This window comes from Ips typographus, linkage group LG1 (assembly GCF_016097725.1).
Source record: "Ips typographus isolate SLU linkage group LG1, UJ_Ityp_2.0, whole genome shotgun sequence".
Lineage (NCBI taxonomy): Eukaryota > Metazoa > Arthropoda > Insecta > Coleoptera > Curculionidae > Ips > Ips typographus.
In genome coordinates, this window is record NC_138422.1 from 8,969,345 (window position 1) to 8,995,675 (window position 26,331).

A 26,331-nucleotide genomic window follows, 5' to 3' on the forward strand; every position below is an offset into this window, starting at 1 on the left:
TGGAAGTGCACCGCACAAGACAATTCCCCGTAGACCTTTAGGAATCCACGTTTCCACTTAGAGGCCCCACACTTCCACTCGACCGGCTGCGGAATTCGGTCGTCAACTCCAAATTTCTCTGAACACCGTTTCAAGAAACGTGGTTTCTTAGCGACAAAAATGGCGCCCACGAAACAGACGTGCGATACGTTTCAAGTTGAAAATCGAAGTCCGTTTTGTAAATATGATAGGCAACATTCATTTTTGACGTTATTTGAATACGTCACGTCGTGCTGTCATCTGTCGTGTTGTGCATAAAAAAAAAATCCCGGTTGACATTGTTTACATTAAATGTATTTGTTTTTTTCTTAGTTTTTTTTTTTTTATTTTAAATTTATCTATTTTTACAAGTTATTTTAGTAATTTACATTTATTTAGTTTATAAAATACCAATTTATTTAATTTGTTACCTTGTGATTGTTTTTAAATGTGTTTTTGACATTTGTGCAACAGTCAAGTTTGTTGTTTACACATAAGAACCTTGCACTTTGATCTTGACTTGGAAGACGTACTTTGCACCGGTACCGGATAATCCCTTCATCTTCAGTTCAGAACCTAAATCAGTTTTGTTCTGAATTTAATCAGCAGCAACATGTCAGGTTTTTCTGTGGCCAAAAGAGCGTTTTCCACCACAGGAGTCAGAAATGTTATCAAGAACGTCACTGTTATTGGTGGTGGTCTCATGGGATCAGGAATAGCACAGGTAAGATATAATAAAAAAATAATTCTATAAGGGGTTATTGCACCATCCGTTTAAGAAAAGTGTAGTTTAGATTGTGATTTCTTTACTCATTCTGTCAAATTTAAAACCAAACTCAACTTAAACTTGGTTTAAAATATAATGGGGCTAAGCAGGGGGCTAAGTCATTAGTATTATTCATCTAAATGTACTTAATTTAAAGGGACAACTTTGCCCATGTTTTTCCACATTTTTACAAATATTTTGATTAATGGTGACCCATAATAATAATCAGACAAAATATGTCCTACTGTTGGGCACAGAAGGTATTTAAGCAAGTCTATGTTAAATGTTACTTTGACTGTGGCCTGTGGCAGTCAAAGTTGATAAAAAATGTCACAGTCAAAATACCATTTAACCTAGACTTGCTTAAACACCTTCTGTTCATAGGACAATTAATAACTCAACTTTGCCTTCATTTGACAAAACATCCCTTGTTTGAGAGTGTTTGGTCCTTGCATTGAGCACTAATTGATTCAGTAAGTAATACTGTTCTGAAAATTGTTTTACTTTTTAGAAAATCAATCAGTCGTTATGTGTATTTTTTATGTAAATCTGCTTAGTGTTTGTCACTTAACACTCTGGTTTTTGTTGACTACCTGAGTCTGTGCAATCCACTAATCCAAAAATATACAGGGTGTCTTGTTTGAATTTTGTAACTTGGCATTTTAAAGGCAGTGATGTCACTTTTCAAGCAATTCTTTCAGGAGAAAAGTCAACTTTTTAAAAAAATTTTTTTTTTGGTAATAGTCTAGTTTGTAGCTGTGTTCCAGAAGGTCCATTTCTATTCTTGTTTTGGACAAGGTTTTGGGTTGTGCAATATTGTCAATAATTTCTCTAATTTTTGGTATTTTTTTATTTTCACATTTTTCTTGCTTTAGCTTCCACTTTTCTTTTTTCTTTCCTAGCAGGAGACAGCTCCATATAAAGGCAAATAAAACAATCCATCAAATCATAAAGTGGAAATTTGGATGAATTATCTTTATCCACCTATATTCTACAATAAAATTTTATTATTTGTGTCTTTAGGTGCACTATTTTTACTGTAATATTTAATACATTGTAACTCAATAAGGAGAATTACAAGAGATTAAATACTTTTTGCACAAAGTTAAGTCCTTGATAAAATTAACAGAAAGTCAGTTTATGAACTATTCAAGGAACAATTAAAGTTTTAGTGACTGCAATTACAAGTTTTATGATGTTGCAATTTAAGTGACTCTGAAAATCATCTAAGTTCTATAACCTGTACCTTGTAACATTGTAACTCTATAATAAATTTAGTAGTAAAATTTCATTTTAAGTTCAAAGGCCAAAAATTAAATGTAGTTCTTATAAAAATGTAGGGGTTTAAGAAGTTTTAACAAAAAACTATCATGAAAAAACTAACTGTAAAGAAAAATTCAATAAACCTTGAACAGTATAGAGATGTTGATTCTACTGCTTTAATGCTTTAAGTTAATCATAATACATGCCATACGTGTTTATGCTACATAAAATTGTATTTTGGTTTATAAATGTTAAGCAAAATATTGTTGTAACTTATAATACAATAAAAAACATGTATCAACTGAGCATCAATGCTGTTACAGTTTATGATTTTAAAATGGTCATATTAGAAAATAACTTTTTTCATTTGAATGGTTCATCAAAAATTTTGTTTCTGCCTACAAGATCATGATATGATTCAAATATGAACCACTTACAAAAAAGCTAATGTAATCAAGGTGTAATGTAAGACAAATTGTATAAAAAAAAGATTATCAGAATTGAGGGGTTCAAAAAGAAATTTCCGTTGATCAAAGTGTAAACTTTAAATTTCCTAATTTTTCTTCTGTGTATTCAAAATTTGTATTCTTGAAGGTGGCGGCCCAAAGTGGAAATTATGTTACCCTAGTAGAGGTAAATCCCGATCTTCTAAAAAAAGCCGAATCTAGTATAGCCACAAATCTTGGTCGCGTGGCCAAGAAACTCTACAAAGACGATGCAGGTGCCGCTCAAAAATTTGTCGAGGAAACCAGAAGCCGTATTCAAGGTGTTTTTCTCCTCTACGACGAAGCAAAACATGGTTTATTTTAACTTTTTCCTTTAGGTTCCACCAATCCTGCTGAAGCTGTTAAAGATTCCGATTTAGTAGTGGAAGCTATAGTGGAAAACATTGATATTAAGCATAAGCTGTTCAAATCACTTGACAGCGCGGCTCCGCCTAAAACTTTATTTGCCTCCAACACTAGTTCTCTGTCCATTGGTGAGATTGCTTCAGTGGTTAATAGGAAAGACAAGTAAGTTTCACAATATAACCTCATTTAAGGTAGTTTACACGACTATTTAAGATTTGGAGGTTTGCATTTCTTCAATCCCGTCCCTGTGATGAAACTGTTGGAAATAGTTCGAATTCCCGAACAATCTGATGAAACCTACCAAGCGTTTTTGGCTTGGGGTAAGGCTGTGGGCAAGACGTGCGTCACTTGCAAGGATACTCCCGGATTTATTGTAAATCGCCTGTTGGTACCGTACATTGCTGAAGCTGTCAGAATGTTGGAACGAGGTTAGTTAAATATTTTGATGTATAAAGTCACCCTTTTCTTCTGTGCAAAGAACAGAATTGTCCAATAGTAAGATTCGATCCATGAAAATTATTATTTGAATTAATTTATTAAGAGGTAGAAATATCTGCCCTAAATATAACATATTGTCACGTTTACAGAGTTTAGGTGTATTTAAACAACGAAAATCTCCGAAAACAACCAACAACATAAATATCAAATTAGAAAAAAGTGGTTTTGTTGTTTTTTTTTTTTAAATTTTTGAAAATTATTTCCAGCTTTTTTTTGACTTATTTTTTTCCGAAGCGCTACTATGTATAGTTTCTGAGAAACACCCGCCTGCACGGCTTATTGGGACACCCTGTATAGACTCAAGAAATAATTCGAATCATCAGTAATTTAGGGCCGAAATATGGTGTTTAATTTTTTTTTCTAGTTTTGTGGAAAAGTAACATTTTGACAACACCTCCCTATTCTTGATAGTGATTTGATCTCTTCAAAGTTGTCAGCCTTTCTGAGAAAACACCTACAGATTCATTGTTTGAGGTCGGCCTTTTTGAATTGCGCCAAGTTTCAAAGCTAGAATTCCAATTTTTAACATTTACTACAGTGTTTTTGCAAGATATTCAAATCCTTCTTAGTTAGCAAGCTGAAACTTGGAAGATAGTTGGATCCTTTGAGGGGCCTACATGAAACGGTTTTTATGGCAAGAATGTTGTAAATTTGTTAAATTTACAGGAGATCTATTTCAAAAGACTTTGGTAAAAATATCCCAGGAATCTAAAAAAACTTATAAGAGTCAGTGACGTTTCTTTTAGGGCATTTTTGATTGGCATGTTTAGTGCAAAACCAGTGTATTTCCATACTGTTTCAATGACATTTGATAAAAAATTGACAGTTTTGACGCCGTTAAACTAAAGTCGGCAAGTTTAGTGAAAAATTAATGTATCTGTATCCTGCTCTATCAAATGTCACTGAAACAATATGAAAATACACTGGTTTTGCACTAAACATGCCAATCGAAAACGTCATAAATAAAAAGACCCTTATTTTTGCTTGTTCAAATTTATTAACCATTTTTTTCATTATGAAAATTTTAACAAATTTGGGATGCCCTTCATGTTAATATTGTGGTTATTTGGACAGTTATGTCCAAAGGGCATTAAGGTGGTTAGATAGTCTAAATTCTGGACTTTGTAAAAATATTCTCACTTGAAATTGCAGCTTCCACTGTTTGGCTGTTGGAAGGCGCCAAAGTCTGCTAATTTTTACAGTTTTTCTGTGGTAGCCCTGAAAGAAAATTGAAAGTACTATTTTGTTTGATAAGTTCAGTATGCAGAACTTTAAAAACCAAAATAAGGTAGTGAGAAAAACTTCTTTTTGACAATCCTTACGACGATTTTCCATCAAACACACAAAACAGCAACTTTAACTAAACTTTTTAATAACTGACGTGTTCTGCAACAGTTTGTGTTTTGTTATTCAAGTCTCACATAAACATCAAAGAGTTTTGACGTCCTTGCATTTTGTTTTGTAAATCTGAATACAGGGCCGTATTCACGTCCAGGCTATACAGGGTGATTCACGGTGATGGTATATTAGAAGTATCTAGAGAACAACTCAATGTTTTTCACTGCAATTTGGAGTACAGCCTAGGTTGGTTCCAAACTCTCCCAGATCAGTCGGAAAGAACACTTTGATTTTCAAATAGAACACCCTGTTTTTAATCTCATTTTTGAATTCCTCGCAAGAAGGCTAGTATTTAATGTTAATACTTCCCTATACCTATCTTGCACCGTTTCTTGGATATTTTATAAAAATGGTGAGTTTGTCTGATTAACGCAGTAAATTACAATATTTTCCATATCGTGCGTAAAATGTTTCTTACAGCACTAGTTACGTAATATACTATAATTGAACACTAACTGAAACTTGAACGACTTTTTCATTACCTCAGAATATAAGCCAAAATGCAATGTTTCGATGCCAACTGGCAGTGAGGATGACAACCAGAAGAATTATTTTGTTTACGTTCAAGATTAGTTGTAATTGGTCTATTTCATATCGCTCGCTGAAAATTGCCTGTGATTGGTCTATTTCATATTGCACAGTTGCGGAAAGTCTAGGATTCTGTATTCGTTCAACCGTTGGCGACGATCCGTTCTCTAAACTGTTAAGGAATGAACCAATATCCCTGTAGGAGTAGAAAAAAATCTTTTCTTAACACAGTTCAACAAAAACTATTTTTCAGGTGATGCTAGCCCTAGAGACATCGACACTGCCATGAAACTGGGGGCAGGATATCCTATGGGACCAATAGAATTAGCCGACTACGTTGGACACGACACAACCTTGTCAATTCTACAGGGCTGGCATAAAAAATTCCCCGACAACCCACTGTTTCTACCGTGTGAATCCCAAAAACAACTTGTACAACAGAAAAAGTTGGGAGTTAAAACTGGCGAGGGATATTACAAGTACAACAAGTAAATATAAGTCTGATTTTATTACTAATTACGCTGCTGTTTCATGTTTTTCTTTTAATGAAACAGATCATTGTTTATCTAAATGTCTTCCTTCTTGAGGAGCAATGATGTTATTGTTAAAATCTATCAATTGTTGCCGCTTATTGATTATGATTGAAAAATAGTGAATGTAAAAGAAAAACACTTATAAATTTGCAAAATTATACAATTGCTAGGAATAAAATATACATATTACAATCATATAATACACATAGTTTGCAAATCGTAAAATTAACACTTTCTAGTTTTTAAAAATAATAGCATTTTGTAGAATAACTGTTTACTTACCAAAGTATATACTGGTAGATAAAGTGTCTTTTTAGGATTTATTAACTGAATGCTACCACATTGTTTTTGAGGCTTAAATATGACGGTCTTACACTCTAACCCAACTTACCTTACTCCAAATTGAGTGGATCATTTTACTACACACTTTACCCTGTACCTGTACTTTTCTACTTGTGACCATCCTGTATTCAATTCAACCTGTCCTTACACTCCATCCAAATCCTTTTTTTTGCTTTCAGCTTGAAGTTTTGGCTGGAGAACAAGTCTAAAGAAGTACTGAACAAAGCTCAATGGCGTAAGCATTACAAGTTATGGAAAATCAAAATGAAGAAAGGTCATGCCGCTCTTCTACCTTTCTAACCCATGTTTTTGCTGCCATGTTGGTGAGTAAGATAAACACACAGTTTTGACTGTTTTTTTATTGTTTATTATTGACACATACTCGATTCAGTAGAAAATCTTCACAACCACATTGAATTTACTGTAAAGAAAAAGCAACTTAAACATTTAAACACTAGCTGCCAAGAAGGCTTTGTGATGTGTATAAATTGATTAGATAGGCTAAACCAAGACACAAATTGATCCTTGTCAGTTTACAATAGTTATTAATTTAAATAATACAATTTCCAATTTTTAAAGGGAAAATAATTAAGTATATTTTCTTAAGTACTCCGTCGATCGTAGCTTGTTTGAGCCCGTGTTTTTAATTATTTAAAAGTGTACAGTTAACTTATTCTTCAGTCTCAGAAAGGAAATCTTCAAACATTTTAATAAGATTTTCGATACCGTCCAAATAGTTTTTATCCACGTCCATGCTGTCGGATATGTAAACGTGGGCGAAGTCAATCAACTTTGCTGTGGCCCACACCTGATAGCAACAAAAATTATTAATAGAATTTGGTTAACGGTTAGAAATATGAAGGGGACTTACCTCACTTTTACTTTCACAACACAAATCGTCCAAAATAAACGTGTAGTTTTGTTTCCTATGCTGCACGTCTTTGTCATAATTGTTCTGGAAGGAGTGCGTTCGTTTCAGCGTGTGCATCGACTTTTGCCAGGTGTTGTTGTGATTCACCACTTTGGGCCAATCTAGATTGACCACTTTAGTGGATGGAGGTTTTAGAATAGGGCCTTCTGTAGTTAACTGGCCGCTAAATCCTGTCGGGATTTTGTCACAACCGTTTAATTGAGCCATACTCAACGGTCTAAAAAAAAACAAATAGAACAGTAATTTAAGGTTTGTTTTATGCTTTAGGTAAATCATTTTTGTTGACTTGATTGACCGTATTAGATTAAAGAAATTCCATATTTTATTGGTTTTGGCTCTGTGGGTTGGCAGTTAAGTGACTGACTATTTTTGTTCAACATGACTGATGGAAATGTTTTATGACATGAAGTTTATTGAATTTTGTTTTTAATTTATTTTAGTTTTTAAAACCGGCGGAAGCTAAATATTGGTTATAAACACTTTTGTGCAGATAAACAATTTGAAACCGGAAAATTCCAAGCTAAAAAATTTCTATTGTCAACAATGCCCAACCGTCCGACAGAGGTCGGTTATGTTTACTTGTATAGGAAAAATTAAATTTAGAGTAAGGTCGCAATTTTTAAAAGTTTGTTCCAATATAAACGACAAAAAAATCATTATTTCTTTAATTTTACCGTTATGGAGAGTTAAGCCGGATTTATAGATTTGCGTAGCGTAACACAACGCAATCCTAGCGCATCGTAAGAAAGTTGAATCATCCAGAATATGTTGATCAATTTATAGATGCACAAGCGTAGCGTAGCACAACATAAGTACAACGCAGCGCATCGCAAGAGTTGGTAATTTTCAACTTTTACGCTACGCTTACGCTGTGCACCTCGCGTCTAGCCAATGAAAATAGGTTATTTTTCTGGGTAAAGAAGAAATCTGTTTCAGTTACTGACAATTGGCAGATTGGGAGATCGATAGGTACTTATTTGGTTAGGTTTTCCAACAATAGTCAATATGATTATTTTATTCATAATATTAGTATTAAGCAAATTTGTATATCGTTACCAGAGAATGAGAATTCATGGCAAGTGATTGCTAATACATTAAAGTGATTCAAGAAAAATGTCACTTGTCGCTTGTCAGTCTTTGTTTGACGCGCATGTATTCAAAGGAACTCACATCTTAAACAAATGAATCTATAAATTGCACTACGTAAGAAAATTGCGCTATGCTGTGCTACGCTGCGCTAGGATTGCGTTGTGTTACGCTACGCAAATCTATAAATCCGGCTTTAGTTAAAATGAACGCCATTGCCGGGTTTACACAAATGTCAACATTTCAAAATTATGAAATTGGAGGGTAAGATGAGAGAACTGCTACAAATCAATGCTCTAGACAACAACTACCCAAATCTTCAAAAGTGACACTTGTCAGAATGCCTGTGCAGATGTTACGTAATTTGACAGTTGAAGAACAGACAGAAGTGGTCATATTTGCTCCGTCATTAACCGCCCGACGAATAACGTCATACATAGTTTGTCTACTCGGGTCGATTGACACATGTCACATATGCGGCTTTTTTATTTTATTATGTGACATTAACAATTTTAAAGGCGACACTTTTCTGTCATCAAAATTACTAGAAATCAATCCTGGCTTTCTGAGGCCACAACAACTTCACTATTTTAGGCCGCACCCGTTTTCACGTTCCATGGAGCGAGCAAAGCGAATGTGACCTCAAAATGAGATTGAGAGTTGGTCAGGTGTCACGTGATCACTTCATCAAGAAGTCTGATAAAAATCTTCTGACCAATAATTGTCAAATAATATCACATTCGATTAGGTACACTGACACATGTGTCACTTACGATGTTTTTCTCTGTTTAGAGCATATTTTTTAATTTATATTTAGCATTGTGTCTCAACATTCCTATGTATTCTATACCTGTATACGAAAGTATATTGAATGTCGCCCATAAAAGGCAAATTTCCTCTGTCAAACCAGGTTCAGAATAACCATGACGTCAAACTTAGGCCCAGTACTTTCACTTCAGAATAACTTTATTCTAAGGATAATATCTAAGGACCGTGAAATCAGACGCTGCTATTGGTCAATTCCGTCATTTCTATAGAAATTATCCTAAGAATCAATTTATTCGGAGGTGAAAGTACCGGCCCTAAACCAGACTACCTAACCTGCCTTGGAGGATGGTTTGCCCTCGTAGTTAAGGATTGTCCAGACTGTGACTTTTCAACTGTATTCTACACAGTCTGAACCATACTTAACTTAAGCTTGGCTTAAAGTACGACGGTGCAATTGGGGGTAAGTATCCCAAAGAAATCTACAATGATTTGCTTAGATTAATGAGTTTATGGGCACTTCTATATGGTAGCACTTGAAAATGTGGTTCTAATAAATTAATTAGTTCATAAAAGGTGACTCGAGTCATTCGGCATTTCAAAATGAGTTGACTGGTGGGTCCGCTTTGGAACAAGTTTCGGCGATCCAAGCCGTCATTTCTCCGTTTGTTTGCGTTGATTTTAATTAGAATTTTAGCACTGGTTTCAAAATTTTATGGTGTTTTCGGCGTCACCGTATCATTGACAGTTTCTACAAATTTTAACCAGTTTTTCGTTTCCAACGAACAACTCCAATTCAATCAATAATCACATCCATATCACGTGCCAACATTCATTTGCTTATTGATATTACTTTCAACACTCTGACTTTGCAAATTGTCCAGGAACGCCAACATAAACATTTCTCATTATCCTGCTCACTAATCGCACTTAAAACCACGTACAAGTGAAATGTATAAACAGTTGGCCAGATAGCCAATATAAATATTTCGTAACCATTGTACCTCTCCACGTGGAATTATTTAAATGTGATTAATAATAAAACTATATGCAGTCACAAATTTTTTTACCAAATTTAAAATACATAGAAAGTGAACGAAGAATTATACAGTGTGAGTTCAATATGGCAATCATCTATGCTATGTCAAACTTACGAGTATCTTTACTTTAGTTACAGTCGAAAAAACTTGCTGGTTTTAAATAAAAATAAGCTGCAGAAAATTGTCTCCAACTGAAACATCAGTCAGTAATTTTTTAGTTTTTAAAACTTTAAAACTAGATACAGAAAAAATATCTTTGAGTGTGAATGAACGATGAGTGTACATGCTTCCCTAATCAATGTGAGATTCAAGATTAGTCATTTCGGAATGCGATATTTTTTCAAAGCATTTGCAGGTTAAAAATTGTGATCTAATTCAAAACATCCTGAGTTTTTTACCTGCTCAACATGAAGACAAGAAAGTAGTACCGCGTATAAATTATAATCATACCTGTATAAACTCCTGTGTCTAACAAATGGAGGCCTCGAATGCTGTTTTGGTGCTTTCTTCACTTCGACATGTTCTCTCAACCTGCGGGCATCGTAAACCAACAAAACCGAAGTGGCGTACAGCCTCAACCTCCTTTGGTTACGTGCAAAATGCTGGATTTGCCATAAGGAAGCCAATATTTGGACCAACAGTTTCCTGCAGAAGTGGTGGGTATCCGCGTTTAAGAATACTTTGATAGCTGAAATAAATCGGCTAAGCTTTAACAAAAACGATTTTTCTGTGGCTTTACGTGCATAAAAAACATTTCCGCGTGGGTCCCGTTCGACTTGCATAAACACTTTGTACAAATAAATGTTGGCGCTTAATGGGACAGTAATAAAACGGTTCATTGTCTACACGTTTCGTTTGAAAAACTCTCAATTTCAGAAAAAAAAGTACAACAATTTATGTTTATGCACTTCGCCAAAGTTTATATTATTTTCAGTTTGGCACGAATTTCTGCTATTGTTGCGTGTTATTGTTTTACGTCACGATTTAAGCACCAATTATTTCGAGGAACTCACTAATTTTACATGAAGCGTTCAATGTTCCTGCTTTATGCTGATGATACAGGGTGTTCCCTGAATAGGAAAAAGTATACAAACGAAAGTTTTGAAAAATTCCACTTCATTGCCATATCAAAAAGTAATTAATTCAAGATTATAGTACTTTCAATTATACGGTCTGCCATATTTTTATACAGAGTGTCCCTGAGAACAACGCTTACCTTCTCTTGCAGTGTCCTTGTTTAATTTTTTCCCATAATCCTTATCGTATTTGACTAGTTGGTTACTCGCAATTTTATACACTTGAAAGCCAGGGATGCAGAAACCCAAGTCCCGTTTGCACTCATGGTATTTTTGCTGCAATTAATTAACCTCATTTTAAACCACCTTTCACTTTATAAAAAAAAAAAAATGTTAACTTACGTCTTCTGCTATTATTTTCTCGTAACTGGCGTTAGGATCCCAAGTTCGTCTGCCAATTTTAATGTCCATAATACAAGGTTCCTTAAAATCCTTAGTCAAATCCTCCAAGACTAGAAAATCGACCTGTCTCTCCTTGATTTGAAGCTGCAAATCGACACAGCCGGTTAAATTCGATCGACTAAAACAGGTGCTAAGTAGACGGGATGTTTGTTTTTCCATCCGTCGTAATGTGGCAATTTGATTTTTTTTATGTTCGTTAGCACTTTAATCAAAGGTAATTCGGCGAGTATTTTTGGTACGCGTCCTCATTATTGAGGCAAATAATTATTTTTTGGATAAAACATGTAAGGATTGTTTGACCTTTATGCGGTTTATTTTTTCCATCAGAATTATTTACGTAATTTTTGCTCAAAAGACAGGAGGAGACCTTCGATGTCTTAAAATAATATTAGTCTTAGTAAATACAGCGAAAATAATGGAAAGTTTTTTTGAAAGTTGAATGTTTAAGTGGGTGTTGGAATTAGATCACTTTCATGTCAAGGCAAAGTAATGTTTCGTGTTTTTCAGGTAAATAGCGTTAATTAAGTAATTCAAAAAGCATATGAAGAGCCAGAAGGAAATAACGATTTATGTTTAAAAAACTGCTTTCTAATAAAAAAACAAATTGAATTGTAAAACCATATTCTGGAAACTTCATTTAAATAAAAAATAAGATACAAATGAAAAGTATTGTTATATCAATAAAAAGTGGATGCCTGCAAATTCATTATGATGAATATGAAAAGAACTGAGAATTATGCAAAACTGCTCTTCTTTAGTGCTAATCGGAACACGATTGAACTTATACAGAGCGTTCAAAAAAACACAAAGAAAAACAGTCAAATTTTGAAAATAACCCTCTGACAGTTGTGGCCCGGTTCTAAGTGGATGTAAACCCAGTCAACTGAGGGCAGAAAGTCACCATTTGTGTTGTATAACACTGCACGCACTGAATAGTTATTAAAAAAACATCATATTGCGCTCTACGCACTTGAAAGACGAAGATTTTTGTAAATAACTTGGAATAGAAGAAAGCTAGAAAGTCGCGGTTTTGGCTGTCCGATGTAGTATTTCTCTCTCTGCATTTTGAGCTATGAATTGCATTTCATATTTTTTTTTGAGTTAGGCGGTAAAATAGTAATTTTCTAGTGATTTAATTCGGGCGTAAAAAAATATTTTTATAATGTCCCCAGTTGTAACAGTAGATCAAATATTGCAACGCTGAAAATTTTATCAAAACTGAACTGGGTTGTCATAATAATCAATATCGATTTATGAGCGTAATGTCAGATATTGTAGTTAAGATTTTCAAAGCTTTTTCATGTTAAAATAAGATCAAAGTCGGAATTTATAAGCTTTCAAGCTACAAGTCACCCATGAAGAAAAATATTGTTTATATTATAATTACTAATATTATACAGGGTGATAGTAGCATCTAGAGAACGACTCAATATTTTTTGTTGAAAACTCTGTTGGAGTTTGCGGTGTTGCCAAATCAGTCGAAAAGAACACTAAGTTTCAATTTTCAAATAGAAAATTCAATTCTCCGCAGGGCGCCTAGTAATTATTCTTAATCACTAATTAAATTTCTTAGGTTTTTTAATCTGACCCAAACATAAAAGTCGAGAGGCGTAAGTTCGGGTAATCTGGATGGCCAATTCCATGGTCCTAAACATCAAAACCATCCTCAAAAATTCTGTATTTTGAGTACTGCTGCAAGTAAAGGGTTTCTCAAAAATTTCCTAGGATAGTTTCAATAATTTACAAACAAAACAGCGCATTTGATTGAACAAAATACGTTGAAATCAAATTAATGTGCTGAATCTCTAGTACAATGAGGAATTTCAAGCGACCAAAAATAATTACTTTTTCTCTTAAAAAAGCCATCCAGAGTAAATTTAAAATCATCGGTCCAAATAATATTTGAAAGAAATCCAGGATTTTCTTGATTATGCTATTCTGCATTAAAGCTTCACAAAAACTGGGTGCTTAGTTGGCGGTCTTCAGGTCTCTTGTAAATTTTCTAGGAAATTTCGTTTTTCTCGCATTTTTTGCATCGATGCATATGATAAACTAAAGTCATGTTCTGCGCAATCGAAGCCCGTGGGTATGCCTCGAAATAGGCCAGAGCACTTTATTTTGTTCATCAAAAAATAACGGTTTTTTAAAATTTCATGGAACTTGACTAAATCTTAAATTAGGCTACACTACACGAGCCTTTCTCTACTATACTTCAACACCCTATGTAACAATATTACTCACCGTTTTAACTCCATGATATTTTGGCACAAGTTGTCTCATCTCAATTAAACGCCTATCGGCCGTATCCTTCAAATGTTCGTACACTTTCACCTCCCTTTCGGCACAATCCTTTTTCAGTAAAGGCTTGAACGCTAACCCGTCTTGCTTCAACATTCCTGCAGAGTTCAAATCATTCTTAATCAACTGACAACTTGGTGGTTTCCGTGAATACCTACCAACACCCCCGGAGTCATTAATGGTATGACCAGCAACCTGGTTGCTCAACACTTTCATTCCTTCGGGAAGACCTTCCACACCCTCCACCTCCTCTTCATCTTCTTCTTCCTCCAAAGCGTTAGTCGCTAACCCGTTCTTGTTTAGGTCCATGGCGCGCATTCCATTCTGGACACCATTCATTGTCGGCTTGTTGATTACGCCGTTGCAATTACCATTGGTAAGTCCGTTGGACAGCGAAGAGGTGTGATTGGCGTGTCCGTTGAAGAATAATCCTTTACAGGTCGTATGGGCGCAAATGTAGTTGTTGTCGCTTTTTTGCATCGGCATCGACTGGATCTCAAATTTTCCCATTGTGCTTTTGGTAGTAGATCACGAGTTTTCGGTCACTTTAAGCTTTTTATATCTCGAAGTCTGTCAGAACTGAAATGAAAATAATAAATTGATTTAGAGGTGGAATGCAGTAAGGTAGAGATTAAAAATAACACCATATATTATCATTAAGATTATAATTTATTAAGGTCGATTAGCAAACGCTTACGTACTTCTAATCCTAAACGCATTGCAACCTGGTAATTTTCAAAAGTTTGTTTTAAGTGATTAGGATACCGGATAATATTGATTTGTTTTGTCAAAACGAAGGTGCGCTGACGTCATGCATTCCAATTAAAAACTAATCTCCTGTTTAGTTTGCTGTTACCCGCAACAAACTTCCGGATGGTTAATATTATTGTAACTGCTTTTTGAAGAGGTAAACTCAAGTAGGATGTTTGAGTCATTCAAAATTCCAATCAACTAAACATACCATTTATATAATCCTTGTGTTTACATTAGAACAACGTCAAAACGGTATTATACAATTAATTGAGCGGTTAATCACTCCACTAATCGTTACCCCCCCTCAACTGCTGATAATAATCGATTGACACTTGACATGCGGTCATTACGTAAGATTAGTATATTTTTTATCTGGAGTTCCGCCTACCTTTGTAAACAATAATTGCGGTTTTATTATTTAAAGATTCGCAAACCGCAAATTGACGTTGCAATAAAAAACTGCTTCTGTTACAGTGTATCATTACAGCTTGTATAGCGACTCAACATGACGTCGTAATTACACTTTAATGGAAGAGAAAAAAAAATGATAGATGATTTGTTTATGATAGACTTGCATGCCTTATCCTAAATAGATGCATACAACAGAATAATAATGCCTTTGAGACTCGCGTCCTCCTTAAATTAAATTTGACCTTTCAGATCATCTAAATTTGCCACATAAATATTTATACATACCGAATGTTATACAGGGTGATTATTCGTGAACTGCATTGATTTATTATAGAAAAAGGACAAATAAGTAAAATCTGAACGTTTTGGCAATCTTACAAAGTTAATAGTGGTGGCAAGAGCAGTTTACCGGATAAAGGTACTAACTTGATATTTTAGTTATTTTAAATAAAACCCTCTGTATATTACCACGTTAATATTAAGTCTATTTAATTTACAGGGTGTCGGAGCAGGATTTTAACCACATCTTTTATGTCAAAAAATAATCCTAGTTTGCTATACAGGGTGTACGTTTTTCTAGTCTTACCTACCATGGATTTGAAGAGATACAAAAAAGGTTAAACTAGGACAAAGTTGCGCAATTTGAAATTCAATACAAAGCCGCTCTTAAAATTAAATTAGTTTTCATTTTTTGCTAATTTCTCTGAAGATACACCATTTTCACTTTCCCTGCTGTACAACGTGGCAATATCATATTTGATGACAATTCGATTTTTAGTTATCATCAACTTTCATTTTTCTTATAGGCGCCATATTGGATATTTGTATATTTAAATTGAATCTTTTCTGTTGTACCATTTGTTCAGTCTCGCAATATGGCAAAAATAACGAAATTAATGTTTTTTAACAAAACGCCTTGAAAGTTACGTCTCAACAATCCGTCTAGATAGGCCAAATGACACTAGTCCACGTGATATTACTGCCATTTTTAAAATAATGATCATCTGACCCTAATTAATTGTTGACAATTTTTGTTATTTGAGGTAAACTGTAACTCTGTACTATAACATTTGATATATCACCGTACTCAGTAAAAAAGTAGATTTCCAATATGGCGCTCCCAAAACAAAAACCTGATGATGGTTGCCAAAAACTGAAACTTTTTAATTCACTTCTGCTAATGCCACGTTGTAGAGGAGGAAAAGTAGCAATGGTAAACTGTCATTTCTTTTCAATTATAATAATAATGATAATATAGTTTATTTAGCCAAAAGTTCTATACAAAAAAAAACAATCAATTTTCTATCTTAGCAAATAGATACAAATTACTACAACTTCGATTTTTTTTTGGATTTGAAATTTTTTGAAGCCGCATTTTATTTAACTTTTTTTACAATTTAACCTTCCTTGTATCTCTTCAAATAAGCAAGATTCCCATGGTGGGAGTGGTGGGACTACCCTGTATAAACTATATATAAGTTTCGGTTTTTTTGCCTTGATAACAGGTGGCAAATTACTATCATATCTGCTTTATTATACACAATTTTCAAATCCATATTTTTACTATAAAAAGATGTACACTGGTTCCATAATTATTGTAAAATATTTGTATAGCGTCTCTTAGTCATTTTAAGGAGAAGTCACTAGTTTTAAAATGTACCTTTATATTATTAGCCTTACACATTTCCACAAAAATTACCACCCTGTATACAAACCAATAGTTTTAGAAAACTTCCACAAAACCCAATAGAAATAAAGAATAATATACAAGGTGTTCTTCTACTTAAAAGAAATTGGTAGCTAGGTACTTCCGATTTCCCTATAAAACAGCTGATGATGACAGCTAAAATCTCCTTGGCACCTGTATATCAAAAATTACTTAAAATTACCCAGTCAGTTAAAAGTTGCTTAAAATACTGTTGCTTTTAATGTAAAGACCTTGTAATTTTCAGATTTGATACAAATATTCCTTAAAATACGATTATGGTAAAATATTTCCGTGTTTTTTTAAAATTAAGATGTTAAAGTTTTGATTTTTTTTAATATTTTACAAGATTTCAGTGGTGATAACTAAATCAGTGTCTATGAAGTCCACTAAATCTAATTAGTCGACATTAATTTAGATTAGTAGGCCACACAACAAGCAAACATACCTTTAAAAGTCGTCATTACCGCAACTATTACATAAATAAAACAACTTTAGCTCAGTGTGATATCATAGGGAGTAGCTGTGGTAATGTGAATAAACAGGCACGAGTACGAGTAATAAAATTGTAAGCACAGTATAAATATTTCAAGCAGCTTTGTTATTTTGCAGAAAAAAAAGTTATTTTACTTAAGGCGTGTGGCTAGAGTAATGAATGTTTCTCTACACAATACGTCGGGTATGTTGACATCTAAGGTAAACAAAGCCTTTTATACAGCAGTGCAGCTGAAATTGTGAAGTGTTTAAGTCCACAAGCTGGGAAAAAATTATTAATGTAATACATTAAAATTTTATAACATTAAAATTATACTTAAATTGCTTTTGATTTCAAAAAATTATCCCGTCGCTTTGCTTATTTTTGCATATTTTTAGATGGTCAGAGACGCCACGAATTGGGTTCAGAAGGCACATCATACAATAAATCTAGAATACAATTGATTGGCTAATTTTATGAAAAATTACAACCATCAGACAGTAAACTCAATGAAAGATGTTGAAATATGATTGATGTAAGCAGGTTGAAAATTTCAGCATAAAATTACGTTGAGAATTTAGGATTTAGTGGGACTATATGAACCCAAGTTTAAAGCTGTATTACAGAGTTTATGTAAACTGGGAAAATGAGATAGACACCGTAAAGACTAACTAAACTAAATCAGTAAAAATATTATTTAAGTCCATACATTTTGCGTGACATACTCTATCACTTGCAATGATTTGTCGAAAATTTGGAAAACTGATAAAACCTTCGTGCGTAAGCATGTGTGTTATCATTAATATTCACTTAACTAGGGAAAGTACTATCTTTAAAATGTGATTGTTAATCGAAATATTGACTAAAATAATTAAGATTGTCCAAAAATACATAGTTCAATAAGTGTTCACCTCAACAATGCATTTACAAGTAATCGTAATATTAATACACCCACGCATTGGTTTAGTTACTACGGAAAGATTTTTTGACTGTGACGTAACTACGAGTTGGTGCAGTAGACAAAACATACTTTCCAGATAAGTTTATTCTCAATTTTTGGTACGCTTATGTGGATAAGCGAGTTGTACAATTATGAACCATGCAACCGACACTTCAAAACCCGGAACTACTCTTCTTTGATAATAAACTACTGATGCACACAGGCGTTATCTTATTTAAAACTTTTTTTAAAGCAAATTACCGTAGTCTCTTACTCTTTTGATGAACAAGACATGTGCAAAGTGCTTTTTATCAGCGTTGTTCACATGGTGTCGCACTCGGATACAGAGGCAGCAAATCAAACGAAAATAGATCAGTCAATAGACAAGTAAGAATTTAGTAGTAGACAGGTATAAAAAGTTAAAAAATTCTAAATAGGAAATAAATGGTTAGAGAGAACTATTACAATTCAAAGCTCTTCGGTTTCAAAGCTCCAAAGACTGAAGATAAAGAAAAAGTTTATAAGTGAATGCCCTCTATATTAGAAAGCCTAAAATGTCACTTTTAATGGCGGCGTTAGCGGTTTTCGTTTTATACACAAACGTATGCAGATGCAGTAAGAAATATGTTTTTTTTAATTGTTTCGTTTAGTTGATTGCAAGTTGTGAGTGAAAAATCAAAAAAAGGTTCATTCCTGATCCAGATATGTATTAGATAGAGCTTTTTCTACACAATCAAGTCCAGCCTAAACAAATTGGTTAGAACATTTGTCTTGGAAAGTACAACACACAGCAAACTAGTTCAATGTAAGAAAATCTGTAAATCCTTGAAACTAGGTAAGCAAAAATGGTAAATGGTACTTATGTTATTACCAAGAACATTCATTCAAAATTATTTTTGTTGCTCTCACATTGAAGGATGCTTTAAATTGTAACTCACATACCTGTGCATGTAACAAGTACCTAATAAGTCTACTGTACTAGAAAGCACTGGTACTTACCATTGAGTATAGTGTTGGAGTAAAATCATCCCACTTCAAAGTGTTCCACCACTGTTGAGTTAGATCCGGTTTTTGTAAAGTAAAAAACTGACACGGTTGGGCTTTTTCCTGAATTGCTGTTACAATGTGACTTGAAAACTTGTGAACGGCAGCAAACAAAAAAAACTGACGCAAATAACCTCAAGTTTTGATTTTAAACCGTTAAAATTCATCTAATCCTCAAAAAACTCAATTTCCACAATACAAACAAACGCAAACTGTCACCACTATTTCCGCCATATTGGAATTTTTGACAAGCACCTTCTAGACTTTCTAGTATAGTAGGCGGTGCTTGTGGGCGTCTACCGGAGCGGATGTGACGTAATTTGACAGACCAATAATTGTCCAATGGCGTAACCTGCTTCATTCCGGCAGACTGACACATGTCACATTTGAAGTTTGTTTCATCTTTGACGAGAGCATTGGATTGCACATGCGGTTTTTCTTACCTTTGATTTTTTATAGATAATTTTGAAATTTCTAGTTTAAGAGCCTTGTGTAACTGCAAGACGAGAGTAAAATTTCTTGTCTTGTATCGCAAGTATCATAACCGCAAGAAAAATGTGCAAGACATGAGTTTATAAAGAATCTTGTGTTTCAATACAAAGTACATAAAAATTAATCAATCAAGGCAAGATTTAGAGTCGTTTACGCTAGAGACGATCTGAGCCACTGAAAGAGCTCGTTTGGAATTCATACTAGTAAAAGGAATTGTCGATCACAATATTCCTAAACCAACTGCAAAAATTGCCCTCGATTTCCGCCACTTTGTTAAATTTTGAGACCAAATTTGGTCTCGGAAGTTCTACACAGGTCCCGGTATCTCAAAATCACCTGTGTCCTGGTACCGGGATCTCGGTATTGAAAGCCTTAATCCTGAGTTGGTTAAATGAGGCAAACTTGGCAATGTCCAACATACAGGGTGATCCAGCTTCTTTAGGCTTGTTATCTTCTAAACCATGTGCAGTAATATTAAACAAAAAGCTGTCGAATCTTTTACAGCTAACATCTCCTAACAATGTTGCCAAATTTGGTTTAAAATCCAAGATTACTACTTTTTCCTTTTTTACCAGAAACCTAGTAGATTTACAACAATATAGATGACAAAATGTGACCCTTCAAGGTTCCTAGCCATCCTTCAAGTTTTAGCCCAGTAACTGAAGATTTCGGAGAAATTGAAGAATTCGATTTTGACGCCCTCTAAACTGGACTATAGAAATGATAAAACATTTCTCTGTAATTGGATTTTGTTTTCTTATTTTGAAAGATACAGGGGAAAATAAAAAAAATATAAATTTTTAAGCACCCCCCGTACCACAGGTATCTTTAACCTTTTTGAAAAAGTTAAAACTCAAATTCAGAGGTGCAGTTGGTTTGTTTCTAGCATTTTCTCATTTTTCTGATTTAGGTAGGTATAATTATGTAGCAAACATATGCTTTTATCGTTCATCAAACACTTTGGTTTTGATATATGAAATAATAAAGTTTAAAATAAAAACATTGTTGAACATTAGAAATAAAATAATAATATCGAATTATGGCATTGGAAAAAAAACAAGAATATGAATCATCGTAGATAGAAGTGAATTAGAGAATATTTGAGAGTTTAGAAATAAATAACATAAAGTGGCCTATCATGGAATAGAATCATACATTTTTACAAAAACCACACTAAGCCTAATAATAATGCAGAACATACAGGAGATTCCATTTTTTTTAAAACGATATATCTGTATTATTACTAAAAAAAGGACGAAGCTAGAAACAAACTAATGAATTACATAAATAAAATACTTTGGTTTTACCTTTTTCGAAAAGTTTTAGGATACCTGATATACTGGGAGATCAATTGAAATATTTTTCTGACATCATGTTACTCTACAAAGGTGTCGAAAATGGAACACCCTGTACTTGACATACAATTTATAATTTTGAATGGTAAGAAGCAGTAAAAATAACTTAAATTTCTTGAAACAAAATGTTTCACTCTGTTTTATTTCTTAATCTAAAACTGTTTGTATAGGGCATTTCACACGTCATAATTTTAATAAAACAAACATTTTAAAGAATATGAAAAGACAAAGGAAAATAATTAGTTAAAATAAACTTTTTGAACGCATACCTTCTGTACTGTAAAAATAAACTTTTTTGTACCTACCACTAAATTTTTCTTTGAATTATTTCGGCATCAAACAAATCATTCACCAGTTCTTTTCAAACTACAGTCTACACACAAGATCAACAACGCGAAAAACACAGCATTTTTTACACTTGCTCATTTATAAAATAATCCGCGTTGATGATAAACTAATGAGTGTATATTAAGATAACAAGTTCATTAATGAACGACTGGAGTTTCCCCACTTTGTTGTGCTAACCAGAATCTTCAATAATTATAGAGGTAAGATCAATTTAACCACTAATGATTTTTTTGTTGTATTGTAAGTTGATTGGATGGTTTTATTAAGTAGTCGCTGCTGTGACTTCCGCGAAGTTATGTGACTATGCGGTTTTTTTTTTTAAACCCGGGATAAATTTAAAAATAAATTTACCCACTCACAATAGTAATGTTTGGAGAATAATTATTCTCTTTATGAAGGCAATAAACACATTTATTACTGAACATGTCCTGGTATTTATGACATTTTGTGGGTGGTTGAATAATTTTTACGTAAAATTGTTATTTCAACTGGAATAACATTCAATTACTTTTTTCCTTGTTACATACTTTTTATCTCATTAAAACATTGTTATTGTGAAGGTTACATTCACATTTCTTTACCTACTTATTGAATAATTGGGGGCAAAGCCTTTATAAACAAATGTGGTAAAAACTTACCTACGTCAAACAGGTAAAACATAAATAATATAAATGAAGCACACCAACCGAATATTAAATGCCGTGCTTCGGTTAATGCCAGAAAATTGAGGATTCAACCTGAATTAACTAGTTTTCATGATGAAGTCAAGATCTGGCGATGTAGTATACGTTTATATGCAGTGGCGGATCGCGGAATTTGTTGTTAGAATTTGAGAAAGAATTTGTTGCGGAATTTATTAGTTTGAGAAGAGTTATGCCTGTCAAATATAACATTGAACTGAACTCAATTTTAAGTTATAAGTCATGTAAGGCCATCATCCTAGGCTAAGTTGTAATTTGATTGTGACGAGTTAGATGCAAAATGTTACAGTCAAATTAAAACCTGGCTTATGGCGCCCTTAAATGTGTCGGCGCAATCGGTCCTAGAAAATGTGTTAAATCAAATGACATTTCACAGGACAAGCCTAATGGCGTTTTCGATCGAAGTTTAGTGCAAATCTAATTTGTATCCTGCTCTATCAAATGTCATTGAAGCAGTATGGCAATCGAAAACGTCATTTTACCTAAAGTTTTCCTTTATGTCGCGCAAGCTTTCGATAAAGCATAACATACAGTACATAAGGACTTAAATTAGAACATGACACCATAGCAACCTTTGCTGATGATACTGCCCTTATGGCTGTGGACGAGAAACACGAAACTCTTCCCTTTCAGCGTACAACAAACTACTACTGTACAGAGTGACTCAAATTTGATGGATTTTTGGCGAACCCGTGTTCGATTTTTGTGAAATGAACCTTTTCGTACCGTTAATGAGCTACAGGGTGATTTTGAAAATATGACAATTTCTAACCCCCCTCGTACTTTCTTAAGCTACAAATGTCTTCTCCCATAGAAAATTTAATGTAGAATCCAAATATTTAAGTTAGAGTAGAGTTAAATTGAAAAACGTAGAAATCGACAATTTAAATTTGCAATCAAAAGTGTATTCATTTACACGCTCTATGGAACATTTTAGGAAATATCTACCTCAGGGAACCTTTTAGAGCAAAAGTACCCTAATGCAATCTTGTAGAGCGTAAAATTCCCTTTAATCATCAACAACTTTAATCTGCTACACTTTTTTGGTATTTTTACAAATAACTGAGTTACGACTGGTTGAAGTTGTTTAGGATCTTTTAAAACACTTTTTTGTGTTTTGACATAGTTTGTAGGGAATATCTCCCTGAGGAGGTCCTTTAGGGCTAAAGTGCTCTAATGTAATGTTGTAGAGCGTAAATTTGTTTACAACTTCCACTTTTACCCTTTTTTAAAAATTTTCCAAATAACCTAGTTATGCTTGGTTGAACTTGTTTAGGGTTTTTTACAGCACTTTTTTGTGCTTTGACACAGTTTTTAGGGAATATGTTACGCCCTATACTCTATACAGGGTGTCCCACGACGAAAGACATCGATTGATATTGGAAAAAGTATAAATAGGAGAGTTTTGAAAATTTGGCAGGATACTGATGTGGGCATGCCTAATCTAACTAAAATATTTTCAAGATTGTTGCACTTCCGTTTATACCGGAAGTCGATCACAACTTTCTTATTTTAAACAGAACACCCTATATACTATTACATATTTGAATTCCTCACAAAATTCTGACCAACTTTTGTGTACAATGCCCTATGCCTATCTCTAGCCGTTTTCGAAATATTTAATGTTTTTCCAAAAAAGTGACAGTTGCAACGCTCAACATATTTTTGTACACTGTCAAAACCGTATTTTATTTTGCAATGAAACTTTGGGTTATTGTAAATAAAGGATCGTTTTATTAAACTGAGGGTGCGTAATGACTCATTTGTATACAGGGTCGTCAAAAAAAAAATCATAAACTTGCCTCTAAAAAAAATGAAAAATTTCAAGTTTTTTAAATAGAAACCCACATTTTTTATGACGGAATCATTTTGAGCATTAAAAATTACTATACGTTTCAATTTACTTTCCTATACCTAAATCCAACCCATTTCGTTTTATTTGAGAATTAACCTTTTTTTTATTAGGCTGCATGGTTGGGATTAGCTGGTACTCTAGTTGGTCATGCTTTTGACACACGGTGATATTGGAGACCTGCAGAGCATGTTAATAACACTAGTGACTTGAGAGTTTTGACAACTGCAAATATGCCGTCGCGGTTACGTTATTCAAACCAAGATTACTTAAATCTGTTTATTATTTACGGAGAATGTGATAAAGTTGTGAGTAGAACATGTGAGGTATTTGCCGCTCGTTATCCAGAAAAACGAAAACCATCACCAAAAGCTGTCAAGCAAATAATTGAACATTTTAAGAATATGGGATCTGTGAAGCTATTAAAACAAAACCAATCCTTAAAATACAAATGTAGAAATTGCAATTTTGGGCTATTTTGTTGGAAATCCAACTTCGTCAATAAGACAAGTTTCTATAGAATCAGGCATATCCAAAAGCTCAATTCAAAGGATCCTGAAGAAACATAAATTTCACCCTATTTCAATTATTATTAAATTAGTGCAACACTTAAAAGAGGTTGAATTTCCGAAGAGAGTGGTTTTTAGTGAGTTTTGCTGACTAGTCACTATGGAGAAGAATTGTTTTTGAATAATATTATTTAGAGCGACGAAGCCAAATTCACTAAAAATGGAATGTCCAATAGACATAATTCACACTACTGGTGTGACATAAATCCACACGTAATTAGAGAGAGAAATTTTCAAGAAATCTGGAGTTTTAATAATAAAAAATGTTTATTCTCAAATAAAACGAAATGGGTTGGATTTAGGTATAGGCAAGTAAATTGAAACGTATAGTAATTTTTAATGCTCAAAATGATTCCGTCATAAAAAATGGGGGTTTCTATTTAAAAAACTTGAGATTTTTCATTTTTTTTAGTGGCAAGTTTATGATTTTTTTTTGACGACCCTGTATACAAATGAGCCATTACGCACCCTCAGTTTAATAAAACGATCCTTTATTTACTTTATTTACAATAACCCAAAGTTTCATTGCAAAATGAAATACGGTTTTGACAGTGTACAAAAATATGTTGAGCTTTGCAACTGTCACTTTTTTGGAAAAACATTAAATATTTCGAAAACGGCTAGAGATAGGTATAGGGCATTGTACACAAAAGTTGGTCAGAATTTTATGAGGAATCCAAATATGTAATAATATAGGGGGTGTTCTATTTAAAATAAGAAAGTTGTGATCGACTTCCGGTATAAACGGAAGTGCAACCATCTTGAAAATATTTTAGTTAGATTAGGCATGCCCACATCAGTATCCTGCCAAATTTTCAAAACTCTCCTATTTATACTTTTTCCAATATCAATCGATGTCTTTCGTCGTGGGACACTCTGTATACCCTCCCTTTTTTCTAATTTTTTTTTGATTTTCTGTTGTCAAAGTCACGTGACACACGCACACACAATTCCGCCGTTTTGCAATTTTTTTTGTATCACTTGATTTTTAGCTGCTACTTTAACTAATTTTTATTTAAAATGAAAAAAATCACATGACTTTTCATCATATACGCAACTCAGTTTTGCCAAATTTACGTTTTTTAAAACTTCATATACTCTTTCATTCAATCATAAATAACTATTTGACACATAATATTTTATATGTCGATGGCTTGCCAATGAAATAGACTTTCTAACAATATAACTACTTTGTTTGACCGGATGAATCGTTTTGCCGCTACAGGATGACAAAGTTGCTTTCTGTTCAATTTTTATACACCGTTTTGTTTGAACCTAAATAACTTCCTTACTTGACTGACATGGTAAGGACTTTAATATTTCGATGAATAGTCAATAAAATGGGCTTTCCAAAAATATGACAACATTGGTTAATTGGTTTGACAGTTTGACCGCTAGGGCGTACAAATTTTTGAACATCAAGCATAATTTCTATTGGTCAGAACAGTTTATAATCCAGGAAACCCTTAACATCTGTGTTGTATTAGTGCTCCAAGATTCAAAATGATAGCTTTATCAAGATTTGAGTTGTTAAGTTAGGAACAAAAAAGAGTTAAAGTCCTTTTGATCGACCGCCACTGTATTTACAAATATAACTTGACCACATAGCGAACAGTTTATATCGAGATTTATATCAGTTTGTGGAACTGGGGCAGTGTTTGTTTTCTGTTATGAGCCTACAATTAAACATGTTTATTCAGACTAATAACTGACTAGTAAATACCTTCGATCTTCGAACCAAAGCAAAAAGCAAACAAAGAAATCTTTTTGAAATTAGCGTTGTAATAACAAAAGCATACGAAAATTTGGAAGGACAGTTGTAAATGTCGGGAAGTAACCTTAAACCAGCAAATAAATTGGCGCTAAGCCATAACAATTTTTTTTCTATATT

The 26,331-nt window shown here is 33.5% G+C and overlaps 2 protein-coding genes across 9 annotated transcripts in view; one reads left to right on the plus strand and one right to left on the minus strand.

Annotated features, from left to right (window-relative positions):
* Window positions 1-310: 310 nt before the first annotated feature.
* Window positions 311-19,203, plus strand: LOC145733786 (putative 3-hydroxyacyl-CoA dehydrogenase B0272.3). 7 transcript variants are annotated; one of them, XM_081986796.1, is made up of 7 exons: window positions 311-742; window positions 2,642-2,813; window positions 2,871-3,060; window positions 3,112-3,326; window positions 5,576-5,810; window positions 6,377-6,520; window positions 17,538-19,203. In XM_081986796.1, the coding sequence occupies exons 1-6, from the start codon at window positions 632-634 to the stop codon at window positions 6,495-6,497; spliced, it is 1,044 nt and encodes a 347-aa protein (XP_081842922.1). In that variant the 5' UTR covers window positions 311-631; the 3' UTR covers window positions 6,498-6,520; window positions 17,538-19,203. The 7 variants fall into 7 exon arrangements, with proteins under 7 accessions (XP_081842922.1, XP_081842938.1, XP_081842931.1 ...); XM_081986812.1 differs by lacking the exon at window positions 17,538-19,203 and adding an exon at window positions 17,277-17,478; XM_081986805.1 differs by lacking the exon at window positions 17,538-19,203 and adding an exon at window positions 15,459-16,729.
* The window catches only part of Ipk2 (Inositol phosphate kinase 2), a 34,116-nt gene continuing 14,326 nt past the window's right edge, over window positions 6,542-26,331 (minus strand). For both annotated transcript variants that reach the window (XM_081986581.1, XM_081986589.1), the window contains exons 3-9: window positions 13,954-14,374; window positions 13,739-13,893; window positions 11,438-11,581; window positions 11,236-11,371; window positions 10,470-10,707; window positions 7,069-7,345; window positions 6,542-7,005 (exon numbers count right to left, since the gene is read on the minus strand). In XM_081986581.1, the coding sequence (XP_081842707.1) occupies window positions 6,868-7,005; window positions 7,069-7,345; window positions 10,470-10,707; window positions 11,236-11,371; window positions 11,438-11,581; window positions 13,739-13,893; window positions 13,954-14,305 (1,440 nt within the window). In that variant the 5' untranslated portion in view covers window positions 14,306-14,374 and the 3' untranslated portion in view covers window positions 6,542-6,867. The remainder of the gene's footprint in view (window positions 7,006-7,068; window positions 7,346-10,469; window positions 10,708-11,235; window positions 11,372-11,437; window positions 11,582-13,738; window positions 13,894-13,953; window positions 14,375-26,331) is intronic.

Coding starts and splice junctions, on each gene's coding strand:
- LOC145733786 (XM_081986796.1), top strand. CDS start 632: ATGTCAGGTTTTTCTGTGGCCAAAAGAGCGTTTTCCACCACAGGAGTC. Junction 2,814..2,870: donor AACCAGAAGCCGTATTCAAG/GTGTTTTTCTCC, acceptor TTTTTCCTTTAG/GTTCCACCAATCCTGCTGAA. Junction 3,061..3,111: donor GTGGTTAATAGGAAAGACAA/GTAAGTTTCACA, acceptor CGACTATTTAAG/ATTTGGAGGTTTGCATTTCT.